Source organism: Dendropsophus ebraccatus, chromosome 10 (assembly GCF_027789765.1).
Source record: "Dendropsophus ebraccatus isolate aDenEbr1 chromosome 10, aDenEbr1.pat, whole genome shotgun sequence".
NCBI classification, from domain to species: domain Eukaryota; kingdom Metazoa; phylum Chordata; class Amphibia; order Anura; family Hylidae; genus Dendropsophus; species Dendropsophus ebraccatus.
In genome coordinates, this window is record NC_091463.1 from 34,340,436 (window position 1) to 34,354,068 (window position 13,633).

At 41.4% G+C, this 13,633-nt stretch overlaps 1 protein-coding gene across 1 annotated transcript in view; it reads left to right on the forward strand.

Annotated features, from left to right (window-relative positions):
- Window positions 1-12,266, forward strand: part of MSN (moesin) — a 60,909-nt gene extending 48,643 nt beyond the window's left edge. The window contains exons 7-14 of the mRNA XM_069985820.1: window positions 114-260; window positions 2,574-2,670; window positions 3,023-3,186; window positions 3,284-3,414; window positions 4,180-4,340; window positions 4,617-4,709; window positions 8,385-8,618; window positions 10,767-12,266. Of these exons, the coding sequence (XP_069841921.1) occupies window positions 114-260; window positions 2,574-2,670; window positions 3,023-3,186; window positions 3,284-3,414; window positions 4,180-4,340; window positions 4,617-4,709; window positions 8,385-8,618; window positions 10,767-10,931 (1,192 nt within the window). The 3' untranslated portion in view covers window positions 10,932-12,266. The remainder of the gene's footprint in view (window positions 1-113; window positions 261-2,573; window positions 2,671-3,022; window positions 3,187-3,283; window positions 3,415-4,179; window positions 4,341-4,616; window positions 4,710-8,384; window positions 8,619-10,766) is intronic.
- The last annotated feature ends 1,367 nt before the right edge of the window (window positions 12,267-13,633 follow it).

Sequence of the window (13,633 nt, forward strand, 5' to 3'; positions counted from 1 at the left end):
CTGGAGATGCTTTATGGCAAGCCTCATGGACATTGACACAATGAGCAAGTCTATTAATGCTGTGAAAAACAGTGGTCACTGATGTCATGTCATTTATTTCTGCTGTTTTTCAGGGAGGATGCCATCCTAGAGTACCTGAAAATAGCCCAGGATCTGGAAATGTACGGAGTGAACTACTTTAGCATTAAGAACAAGAAGGGCTCTGAACTTTGGCTTGGAGTGGATGCATTGGGACTGAATATTTATGAACAAAATGATAGGTAATGTACTATTGGATGGTGATATCCCGCCTATAAAACCATATAATTATTGGAAGGGGTTACGTCCCTATAGGTTAGAATGTATTGTGAAGAATGTGCCATAAACATAGGGAGGATAAATAAAACAAAATGAGTGTAAAGGATGATGAGTGGGGATGTCCACAGTAAGGTAGAAATACTTCCTTAAGCCTTTTAGTACTTATCAGCTGATGTATGTCCTGCAGGAAGTGGTGTATTATTTTCAGTCTGATTCAATGCTCTATGCTGCAACCTCATTCCGTGACAGGAACTATCCAGAGCAGGAGAAGATTTCTATGGAATATTGCTATTGCTCTGCACAGTTCCGAAAAGAGGTGGCAGCAGAGAGCACCATGTCAGATTAGAAAGAATACAAACCTTCCTGCGGGACATACTGCAGCTGATAAGTACTGCAAGGCTTGAGATTTTATATAGAAGTAATTTACAAATCTGTATAACACCAGTTGATTTTAAATGTTTTCCCTCTGGAGTACCCCTTTAACGCATCAGTTTTGTAACAACAGTACCACATAACCGTAGTCATTAAAGGGGATGGTCACTTTGCAGTAAAATAGTTCAGTGTACAGTATTAGTAAGTGTACTCACTGTATATACTGACAGCAGCTCCCTGTGTACCTCATAAAGCTAAAATCAGATCTCCCTTTCTTCAGGCTGGGCTGCCCTGGTCTGTGGTGTTTCTGTCTATAAGATGGCCGACATGGAGGAGCATGTGACACCCCCCCCCCCCCCCCCCCCCAAGTGTCCACCATAGGCATATACAGGCTCAGTGGTGGACATTGGGGGGCGCGGCTTGGTCACATGCTCCTCCATGTCAGCCATCTTATGGACAAAAACACCACACAACAGGACAGCACAGCCTGGAGGAGGGAGTCTGATTTTTAACTCTATGAGGTACACAGGGAGCTGCTGTCAGTATATACAGTGAGTACACTTACTAATACTGTACACTGAGCTATTTTACTATAAAGTGGCCAACCCCTTTAAATGTATGAGTGATGGATCCAGATCCCAGCAAGCAGCCTGACTACAGGATTTGTTCTCGTGTCCAATGCCTAGGGGAGGTATTTAGATTGTGTATGGATATAAAAAGTGTTTTGTAATGTAAATTGTTTTCCTGTAATTATGTGTATATGTATTCTGTTGTCTTTGTGGTTGTATTGTATGTTCTGTTACTAGCTCTATGAAATGGCCTTTGTCGTCCTGTCCTGTATTAGGCATGTTGCACCACTTCGTGTTTTAGATGACAGTAGTATACACTTGGGTGTGTCCCTTATGGGTAGTTTTCACCCCTAACCACATTGTTGAGCAAAAATAAAATATTTGTCGTCATCATCATCTTCATCTCAGAGTGATTCAGATATCCTGTGAGAGTATATCCTTGCACACCCTAAAAAGATGGGTTATTTGACTGTTCGGACTGTGCTTACTCCATAGTGTGCTGCCTTTGTCTGTCTTTGCAGCAGCATGTCATAGTTTTAAATAGAAATATAAACATTTGTTTGTAAGAAACTTACAAATGTTTAACTTACTTACGTTTTTCCGGAACAACCTATTTAGCTGTTACTTGCCTGTATGTCCAGCAGAGGGCACAATAGTGCAGATTTTTTGTAGAAAAAAAAAAAAAGTTGCATTTGCCTTGTTGCAGAACTTTCTGACACATAAGAAGCCATCTGAAGGTTTATGTAAACTTTAAATATGCCTGAGCAAGATATGCCATTTTTATTAGTCTTAATGGGGAACTGTCAGCAGGTTAGACAAATCTAACCTGCTGATATCCTCTATTGCACACAGGGCGCTGAGGTGGAAGGTATGTTTTTTACCTTCCTCCTCAGCACTATTCTCATGCTGTTAGCAGTATAATCCTCAGTTCAGAGCCCCCAGAGAGCTGTTTCGGCCCACCCACTCCATGAGTTATCATTAGGAGGAGCAGGCTGGCTCACATGATGGGGGTGGGTAAACTAAAATACAGGTAATAATATTAATACATTAGTATAACAGTAATATTATAAAACAATTTATTGGTCTGTGTGACTTACCATTTCACCTCTAGTTGCTTTTATGTAAGATAATGCTCTTTCAGTAAAATATGTTGCCCCCAGCGACCTTCCAGTAAGGGGGATCACTCTTCCTTGGTCCTGCATGTTAGTATGTGTATGCGCTTATCGTCTTACTATGACAATTTTCCATAGTCCTTTTTAATGATCATGTTGTATTTTTTTTCCCTTCCTATTGCACAGTAAGTAATTTCCTAAATGGATGATCTTTGTTTTCCAGATTGACACCTAAGATTGGCTTTCCATGGAGTGAGATCAGGAATATCTCATTTAATGACAAGAAATTTGTTATCAAACCTATTGATAAGAAAGCTCCAGTAAGTACTAAAGTGTGACCTTATTTACCGTGTATTGTACTGTACTGGTCACCGCTTCTACATTACACCCATTTCACCTGTGTCTTTCTTCACTCACTAGATCTCTGTCGCCTCAAAATTGTTCCCCTTCTTTGAATTAAGGACCCTGTTACTGAGTGCAGTAGGCTCCATTTCTCTGTGACAATCGGCATACACTTTGCCCAGTATATTATAGGCAGAGTGGCCCTCTGTCATCCACATTGCAGTAAAGTCCTCCTCATTGTAGTAGGGATCTCATGTTGTTTGGCGTGGGCATACTCTACGTTCCAACACAATAAGAACATTAGTTCACATGCTTATTCTTGTGTTCCAGGACTTTGTATTCTATGCTCCCCGATTACGGATCAACAAGAGAATATTGGCACTCTGCATGGGTAACCATGAGTTGTACATGCGTCGTAGGAAGCCAGACACCATTGAAGTCCAACAGATGAAAGCTCAAGCAAGAGAAGAGAAGCATCAGAAGCAGATGGAGAGGTATTCCCACTTTACCAGCTCCTTTGTGCTTTTATTGTTTTTTTTTTTTTTTTTTTTTTTTTTTTTTTGTTAATTAATTGCTATTTCTACCATACAGAGCCCTTCTAGAAAATGAGAAGAAGAAGAGGGAGTTGGCGGAGAAAGAGAAGGAAAAGATTGAGCGTGAGAAGGAGGAACTGATGGAAAGACTAAAACAGATAGAGGAGCAGACTAGAAAAGCCCAAGAAGGTAAGACTGTGAATAGAACATTTGTTTTATATGGTTGTTGTGTTCTAGTCGGTGATGACAAAGTCGCCTGAAGTTATTTCTAAGATCACAAACACAAATGCATAACCTGATAATTCGGGCAAACGTTGTTGTTGTGTGGTTTTTTTTAAACTTTTTTTAATATCCATTATAAAAGAGGAAGTCCCATGAAACCTAAAAATGACAGGCAGGCCGGGGGGTGCGAGAACATAATAAAGAAAGTATACTTGCCCATCCCTGTGCCCCCGTAGCGGATGTTGTTGGGTCTGTCTGAGAGGCACCTGGTATCATTTTCGGCAGACATCCTAGTATTTCACGTACCCGTCTCCTGCTGCTGAAGTGTGACGGCCCCGCTAATGCATTGCCAGTTCAGTCAGTCAGTCAGTGACTGCAGTAGTGTTTCCCCTTAATCTCTGATTGGCTGAGCGGGCAATCCATCAATAGAGCATGTGCCGTTGCAGGAGCTGCTGACGGCTGTTGAATATGAGAAAAGCATCACTATGAGGGCACAAAGACGTATACTTTATACTCCCCCACAGTATCTGTCATTCTGCAAAAACTCTTGTAAAAACAGAAGGTTTTCTGTGGCAGACAGAGACGTGAGGTGGAGACTTCTGCAGTCAAGGCATTTGGATATTTTCCTGGGACACAGACTTCTTTATATATTACAGTTTTGTTTGCAGTAAGACAGAGAACAGATATATTCAATAATAATAATTTTCCTAACCTTATATTGTTTCCACACAGAATTGGAGGAACAGACCAGAAGAGCCTTGGAGCTGGATGAGGAGCGTAGAAAGTCAAAGGAAGAGGCCGAGAGACTCGCTAAAGAGCGTCAGGCTGCTGAGGAAGCCAAGGAAGCCCTATTGAGACAATCACAGGACCAAATGAAAAATCAGGAGCAGCTGGTGAGTGACTCGGCATAAGGACTGGTAGGAGCATGTGTCCCAGAGACTCACCAGTGGCTCTCCAGTTAGTTAGCATACTTGCTGGCTTGGCCCATACTTTGTATGTCGGCTGCAACTTTTCACCAGTTCCTTGCTTTGTTAGGACTCAAATCCTCTGGAGTTATTGAGTGCAAGGTCCATTTGGGACTATAACCTTTTTCAAGTTCAATGTAGAGCAAAAAAGCTTTGTCTGATTTTTCACATTTTTTTTTTTTCTTTTTTTGCTGCGTTTTGTAGGCTGCAGAGCTTGCTGAGCTGACGTGCACGATCAGTGAACTGGAACTTGCCCGTAGAAAGAAGGAAAGCGAAGCAGATGAATGGCAGCAAAAGGTAACAATTGTATATCTTTTACCTTCTCCATGGTGCCATGTATTTATCATCTGCCTCTTACTAAATGGAGCAGAATGTTGGTATCAGGTAGAGAAGTGATATTGATTAACCCCTAGACGACCCTGGACGTAGGGTTACGTCATGGAAGTCTGTCCCCAGACGACCCATGACGTAACCTTACGTCACGGGTGTTATTCCCGCTATGAAGCGCGCTCCGGAGCGGAGCGCGCTTCATAGGAGGTGGGGGCCGGCTGCAGTGAGCAGCCGGGACCTCACCGGCAATGACACGCTGCAGCGATCGCGCTGCCGCGTGTCATTAACCCCTTAAACGCCGCGATCGCGGCGCGACCGCGGCGTTTAAGTGTAAGTGACAGGGGGAGTCCCCTGTCACTTACCGATCGGGACCCCCGCAGTGTGACTGCGGGGGTCCCGATCGGTAAAACGGACTGCCATAGGTCTCTCACCTGCCTCCGTGCGGTCCGATCGGCGATCTGCTACACTGAGCCTGCACAGGCAGGCTCAATGAGCAGATCGCCGATAACACTGATCAATGCTATGCCTATGGCATAGCATTCATCAGTGTATAAATCAGACTAATCTATGTACAAGTCCCCCAAAGGGACTTCAAATGTGTAAAAAAAAAAAAGTTCAAAACACTAACACACTACCCCAAAACCCCTCCCCCAATAAAAGTCTAAATCACCCCCCTTTCCCATTATATAAATAAAACATATGAAAATGAATAAATAGATAAACATATAATATACCGTAGCGTGCGTAATTGTCAGATCTATTAAAATATAACAAGCGTCATTGCGACCGGTAAACGGCGTACACGAAAAGAGGGGAAAAAGTGCGCAGATTACCGATTTTATGTTACATTATATATTAAAAAAAATCAATAAAAAGTGATCAAAACGTCCGATCTTCACAAATATGGTATTAATAAAAACTAGAGATCATGGCGGAAAAAAATGACACCCCATACAGCCCCGTAGGTGAAAAAATAAAACCGTTATAAGCATCACAATAGGCCCATTTTATTAATATTTAATTGCCAAAAAAAAGGATTTCATAAAAAAAAATATATATAACATTAGAGAATCTGTGTAACCTGCATATGGTTGTGTTCGGGCTGACCTATAGAATAATAGTGTCATGTCGCTGTTACCATATAGTGCATTACGTAGACACAGGAACCCCCCAAACATTACCATATTGCATTCTTTCTTACGATTTCACCTATTTATATCTTCATAAATAATATATTTGGAATTCCATCATACATGTTATGGTAAAATGAATGACGCCATTACAAAGTACAACTATTCCTGTAAAAAAACAAGCACTTACATGGCTTGTAGATAGAAAACTGAGAGTGCTAGAGCTCGTAGAAGGGGAGGAGGGAAAAACGAAAGCACTAAGATCAAAATTTGCGCGGTCCACTGGGTCATTTTGGGCCTGGTCCTCAAAGGGTTAAGGAGAGCAGGGGCGTCAAACTCTGGTCCCTTCAGCTCTTGTAAAACAACAAAACTTTGTCCGTCTAGGCATGATATGAAATGTAGTTTTGCAACAGATGCATGGCCACGAGTTTGACACCTGTGATGTAAATTATAGCATATTATATCCTTTGCCTATCTAATACACTGATTTAATGCTTACTATTACCAGTGATACTGTGACCATATCGGTTTGTCCCTTTCACATTCAAGGGAAACTGACAGCTGACAGATATGCATATATTTGTGCTGCCAGTTTCCCATTACCCATCACTTGAGCAGTGCGTACATACCTTCCACTCTGCAATGTAATTCGGCGTCTTTGTGAAAAAACGTTCTTTATCCCGGGTTGACTGTGTCACAGAAGCGTATCAGTATTTTCAGGCCACTGCCCGCCTCCCCCGGCTGTCAATCATTCTGGAGGAGGTGGGGCGGTGGCCTAAAGATAAAGTATCGGATGGAGAGTGGGGCACGTGCTATCTTCAGGCTGCCGCCCACCGCCTCCAGAATAATGGACAGCCGGAGGAGTCGGGTGGTGGCCTGAAAATACTGCACTGGTCCATGAGTGAGGCGGGTGGGAGACTGTGTAGGCAGACACACCTCTATGATACTGTCAGCCCGAGGATAAATGTTTTTCATGAAGACGCTGCATAATGAAGACGCTCCTTCACAGTGCCGAAGGTATGTATGCACTGCTGATGTCATCAGAAATGGGAAACTGGCAGCACCGATATATACTTATCTGTGCCATCAGTTTCCCTTTAATTCTCAATGTTTCTTTGGCTCTGACAGTTTTTCTTTTAATTTTTTTTGTAGTAGTTGCAAGTACTTTATATAGTAAATCATTTGTTGTGTACATAAAGGTTATTTATCACCAGTGATTCTTATTCCACTAAACCTAGAAGTATAGTTTCATAATTTACACTTCTTTTTATTGTTCCTGAAGAATTAAAGTTGTTACTAATAACATTACACCGACAAAATACATTCATATCCCCCAGGAATATGTGGTGTTAGTAAGGATGGTCAGAAATGTCAGAATTTGCAAAAAGACCCCTCTGGGTCAAAAAAAAAAATACAATGATCTGACCATTGTGTATGCTGCATAGAAAGGATCATTATGACTGCCTTCTCTCCTGTGTATTTGCACGCATTGATTGAATAAAACAAAGTACTGAATAAAAAAAAAAACTCCCCTTCCCTTTTCATTCTGATGGAGCCCAGTCACTCTGCGCAGCATTTACTGATGGCACCTGTAATTGCCCGCCTAGCCATGCAGAGGCTGAGTGGGCAGTTCCTTCACCAGCACCAGGAAGTGCTGCGCAGCATGGCCAATCTTTTTTAAAATAGCTGGGTACCAGCTTGAACAAATTTATTTAAATGCCCACAGTAGGCTGATCCTTATGGTATTAAAATACAATTTGATTCATGTGTGAAACTCATTTATAGGGGCTACGGACACTGAAACCATTAAAGAGGTACTCTGGGGAAAAAATGTTGTTTTTTCAGATCAGCTAGTGTCAGAAAGTTATACAGATTTGTAAAAAAAAACAAAAAACTAAAAAAAAACTAGTACTTATCAGCTGCTGTATGTCCTGCAGGAAGTGGTGTATTCTTTCCAGCCTGACACAGTTCTCATAGCTTATATTTACTGAAAGACTTGAGATTTTTTTTTTTTTAATAAAAGTAAATTACAAATCTATATAACTATATAATTTGTGAAATCAGTTGATTTAAAAGAAAAATCTCTAGAATACCCCTTTAATAGTATATAATATAAAAATATAGATATTTATAACTTCATATATACACTTTAAGTGGTTTCAGTGTCATACTATAATTCCTAATATACTATACTGTATAATATACTTTAAAGTAGTACTTACAGTATATACTAATGTGTATGTATAGGTAAATATATGCATTATATATTAGTCATTTATAGTATATAAGTACTTACAGTAGTATCTGCTCAGAAGAGTGTCATCCCTACTGGAGGAATGTGTTTCCAAGCACTAAGCATAGCCCCGTAAAGCTGTCCCTTTTATACCCCTGTCCGCGCTGTTATCCCTGGTTTTATAATTCTCTGCATATTAAAATTAATGAACTAGTCTGAGGTAAATGTAAGGTGGGGTATGTATACTACCCGTAACTTGATGATCTGTCCTTTCTCCAGGCTCAGGAAGTGCAGATGGATTTAGAGAAGACCAAGGAGGAGCTGAAACATGTGATGACCACTCCTCACGTACAGGAGCCAGTACACGCAGAGAACGAACATGACGACGAGCAAGATGAGAACAGCGCAGAGGCCAGTGCCGAACTGACAGCAGAAGCTACTATTAAGGACCGAAGTGAAGAGGATCGGACCACAGAGGCAGAGAAGAATGAAAGGGTCCAAAAACACCTCCAGGTAATTGCTTTATTCAGTGCAGCTTTTTATTGGTCATAGTTATATAGTGGTTACAGGAATTAGGGTCCTATTCCACGGGCCGACCAGGGCCCCGTCAACAATGTAAACAAGCGCAAAACTTAAACTTTTCATCCACTATGAAGATCACTGAATTAAAACGTAACTTTTAATTTATTCAAATAAAAAGTGCGATACTGTGAGGTTAAAAATATGGTGTCACCAGTCTAGTTCCTCTATGGATTAATTGTTATATTTAAATTAGACCAATGATCCACGGGTATCAGTAACAAACACTCCCTTTATTGGTATTAAACTTTCAGATTAATCCGTTTTTTTCTATTGTGTGTGCCGAGGGAATGTCACTTCCACATTCTCTGCTTTATAGACACAGTATATAGAGAAAAAATGCTAGATTGTGGCATTAACGGGCAAATTTCCCTTTTAGATCGCCAACGGATCAAGACTAGTATCACAATCTAAGCGCTGTCACTGCAATTGATTGTAATATGCATGACTGTTGGTATTACTCACAATACTATAGGCACAGCGTTTAGTATGAGCTTGAAATGTAGTGGTAATGGGGATAGACCCCTTGTAAGACCACTTGTAGGTGCTCAATGATCCTGTGCTATATTGTAACAAGATGTTATCGATTGCTGTATAAGTGAATCGCAGCGATAACTCCCCCTGCGACTACAAAGAGCACTATTGGTTAGTGTATTAAGGCAGTTCAGACAGCTAAAGAGTGGGATTGTTACCGTTGTTTTTGAAAGTATTGACAGTAATAGCGATACTGGCCGTCCGGCACAGCGGCCATCAGTGCCGGATGCTTCGTGCTCAGTATATCGCTATATTACTTTTAGAGGTCCGACCAGCTAACACCAACTATTAAAACACACATACAGACACCCACCACCACCCCAACGTTTCACCACTACAGTGTGGCTATATCAAGGGGAACACATACTATAGTGAAGTGACATTCCCTCGGCACACACAATAGAAAAAAACGGATTAATCTGAAAGTGTAATACCAATAAAGGGAGTGTTTTGTTACTAATACCCGTGGATCATTGGTCTAATTTAAATATAACAATTAATCCATAGAGGAACTAGACTGGTGACACCATATTTTTAACCTCACAGTATCGCACTTTTTATTTGAATAAATTAAAAGTTACGTTTTAATTCAGTGATCTTCATAGTGGATTAAAAGTTTAAGTTTTGCGCTATTTACATGGCATGAAGATCAGGGGCCCTATATGTATTAACAATGTAAACAAGAGCCGATCTGCTAGATCGGCGCTTGTTTAGTGGGCCTATTCCACGGCCCGATAATCGTTTAGCGAAGGCTGCAGGGACATTGTTACCGATGTCCTTGCAGCCCTTGTTTAAACATCATACTTTACCTATCCAGGCTGCAGGTCTTCTACATGCCTTCTCCTGGTCCCGCTTGCAGCAGCAGCAGCAGCAGCAGCTTCAGAGCGGCTTGTCTGAACTGACAGACCGCTCAGCCAATGCACTGGCTGCAGCGGTCCCGGCCAGTGATTGGCTGAGCGGTCTGTCAGCTCAGACAGGCCGCTCCGAAGCTGCTGCTGCACGCTGGACCGGGAGGAAGGAGTGCAGGAGAAGCCCTGCAGCCTGGATAAGTAAAGTATGATGTTTTTCAAATCGACAGATGATTTTAGGTTTGCACCTAAATGAACGATCAGCCGATGACACGATCATGGGCTGATCGTTCTCTCTATTCCACGGAGCGATAATCGCTCTGTGGAATAGGCCCTTTAGAGTCAGAGCTTCTATAGGTTATGAACTTTGCAAGATTCACTACTGGTAAGAAAGAATGGGTTTGATAAATTATATAAAAAATTATTATTATTTGCATTTATTATTATTTTTTTTCTTCTAAATTTATGTTTAAAGTTATCCTGATCCCAGAGTGCTGTACATATAAAAGGGTTAACATACAGAACGTAATATAAAATCAAGAAAACAAAATAATTAAAGTAAATGACAGACAGGTACATAGGGAGGGGGGACCCTGTCTGTGAGGACTCCCGATCTTACAGCTGACTTGTGAAGCATCTTGGCAGGTCTGTCACACCATCTACCACATGGTTGCTGTAATACTTTCTCTTCTCTTTACAGCTGTTGAGTTCGGAGCTGGAGAAGGCCAGAGATGACACCAAGAAGACAGCCAACGATCTCCTGCATGCTGAAAATGTGCGCGCAGGACGAGACAAGTACAAGACACTTCGCCAGATCCGCCAAGGCAACACCAAGCAGCGTATAGATGAATTTGAATCTATGTAACACCCTTATAATACTCCTCTCCATTTCACACTTTGGTCTCCTTTCTTTCAATGGCTCAGCTGGAACTGCTGCACCACTTTATACGTCAGGGTTTGATGCAGTACAATCATAGGCCTGTAGTGTTTCAGATCTTCCTATTCTACAGGAAGAGTTGTTCTGTCTTTATCGACTTGCTTAGGATCCTAAGCAGCCAAGTCACAGAAGGCTCTTACTATTTCTCCAGCATTTTTTTGAAGTATATTGCCCCAAGTGTCTCTTCCTAACAAGCTTCTGCCATAGTTAACAATGGAGCTTTGTGTGCCTGTTATATTTTCACTTTATGAAGACCAAATTTTAAGCTCGCAGTTGTTGTTTTCCTTGCACTGGTCACGTGGAGCGGCGCAGTCCCATCTCCCATTGGAATTGACCGCCTTACATTCCATCGTTCTTTCTTGAATTGTGTAGTAGAATCAGTAGAATCAGGACAAGTTGTAACATTCGTTAGAGAAAAGCCTCCGGTGCTCATTTATAGTTATTTATTGTGGAAAACCAATACCTAATCAGAATATTCAGAATGGGGAATTTGCCTTAGGTATGTCATTACCAATTGTGCCTCAGATTTAGTGTAATAGTCATTACACATTGGATCCATATCCATCCTGTGTAGCAAAGGTATAAACCACATCTTTGCTTCTTTGTTTGCAGATTGCGATAAACCTGTGTGAATTACAGTAGGGATCATCTAACATTGCCATTCCTTGCTGCTGGATAGTCTTTGCCTAAATGCATTTTTTTTTTTTTTTTTTTACACCTTGGTGGTTTTTGTTCCATGCTGGCACCCCCACCCCCTCTACCAGTATTATATATTCTTTTTTTTTCCTGATATTATAAGTATTTTTTTCTAGCTTTGCACAGTTTAGTCTCTGAGGACAAGGCAAGCGTCCTCCGGGGAACAGATTACAACTGTATACTGTATTATATGAAGAGAAGTTATTTTGAGACAATGTAAAGCTTGCAGAGCTCTCAGTATTAAAGATGGAAGTCTAGGGTTTTTTATTTGGAAGATATTTGCTTGTTAACCCTGTCATTCTTGGCTGTATGGGAAATTACCCATGAGAAGTGTTAATATTTTTTTCTAAACTATATAGTCTATTGCTGTAATTTATATTGATGGGGTTTATAACAGCATATAGGAACTTATTATTATTTTTTTTTTTTAGAACGTTTCTCTACTAAACCAGTGCAGATTCCCTGTTTAAGATCTGTTTTGTAATTTTGGTTTTGTTTTCCACCTTTTGTGATCTAAACTTGTTCTGTTCTTCCAGTGCCAATAAAGAATAGTTAATTTGACTCTAACACGACTCGTTTATATTATTATGATTAATAATTTATTCTATTGGTGTGTCCGTGGAATTTCAGTCCGCACTAGGGTCTTTTTTTTTTTTTTTTTTGTGGTACGGGTCACAGCCAGAAGTATGAATTGGGTCATTGAAATACATTGATCCTATTTTACACGTGTGGATAGGGCCTTAGAGTCCTATTTCACGATCTGCTAGATCGGCGCTCTTTTACTGGGCCTATTTCACGGCCCAAAAATCGTTTAGCAAGGGCTGCAGGAACATCGTTACCGATGTCCTTGCAGCCCTTGTTAAACACCATACTTTACCAAAGCATGTTGCAGGGCTCCTCCCGATCCCGCGCTCAGTAGCAGCTTCGGTGCAGGCTGTCTGAGCTGACAGGCTGCTCAGCCAATCACTGGCCAGGACCGTCGTGGCCAGTGATTGGCTGAGCGGTGTGTCAGCTAAGACAGGCAGCACCTAAGCTGCTGCTGCGCATAGGAGGAGCCCTGCAACATGCTTAGGTAAAGTATGGTGCTTGTGAAATTGACGGTCGCTCGCCACTCATCGCTGCGTGGAATAGCAATGCCAGATGTTAGGTTTGCACCCAAATAAACGATCAGCTGATGACACGATCATCGGCTGATCGTTGTCTCTATTCCACAGAGGGATAATCGGCCGAGAGGTCAAACTGTTTGGGTTCGGCAATGTTCTCTAAACAAGAACACGTGGGTATTTGGCTTTCCACCGTTGCAGAGGTGGATGCTGCCCAAGGCAGTCCTGGAAGATCCAAACCGTTTGACCTTTCTGCTTAACACTAGTCATAATGGCTTAAGAATAAAATAAGGGATATTTACCTGACTGATCCTTGGCCTCTGCTGCCCTGGTCCCTGTTTATTTCTCAACACATCAGAGTCACTGATTAAGTCGGGTCACCACTGTGGCCAGTGATGTGCTTAGTTTGCATTTCCTGCATGTTGAAAAGTTACCAGGAAGCAGTAAACAGAGGGAACATGAGCACTGTCTAAAAAGGCAGTAATGAGCAATCAAGCAGGTGAGCATCCCTTACTTTTTTATACACCTTGTCCCCTTAAAAAAAAAAAAAAAAAAAAAAGAGAAATCATCCTTTTTTAGTGGTATCACCGGCAGTCTTGGGGGGAGTTGACTTGCAAAAGAACCACCATTGTCCCATGTTTGGGTGGTATTTTGCAGCTTTGTTCTATTGAAGTGAATAGAGCTGAGTTGTAATACCACACACAACCTGACTAGAGGTGCGGAGCTGTTTATTGCAAGAAAGTAGATGTGTCTTAAAGTGTAACTATCAATTTGGAACCAACGGTGAGGGTCTTGAGTGCTGCAAACGCCTACTAAAATGTGCTGGGAGCA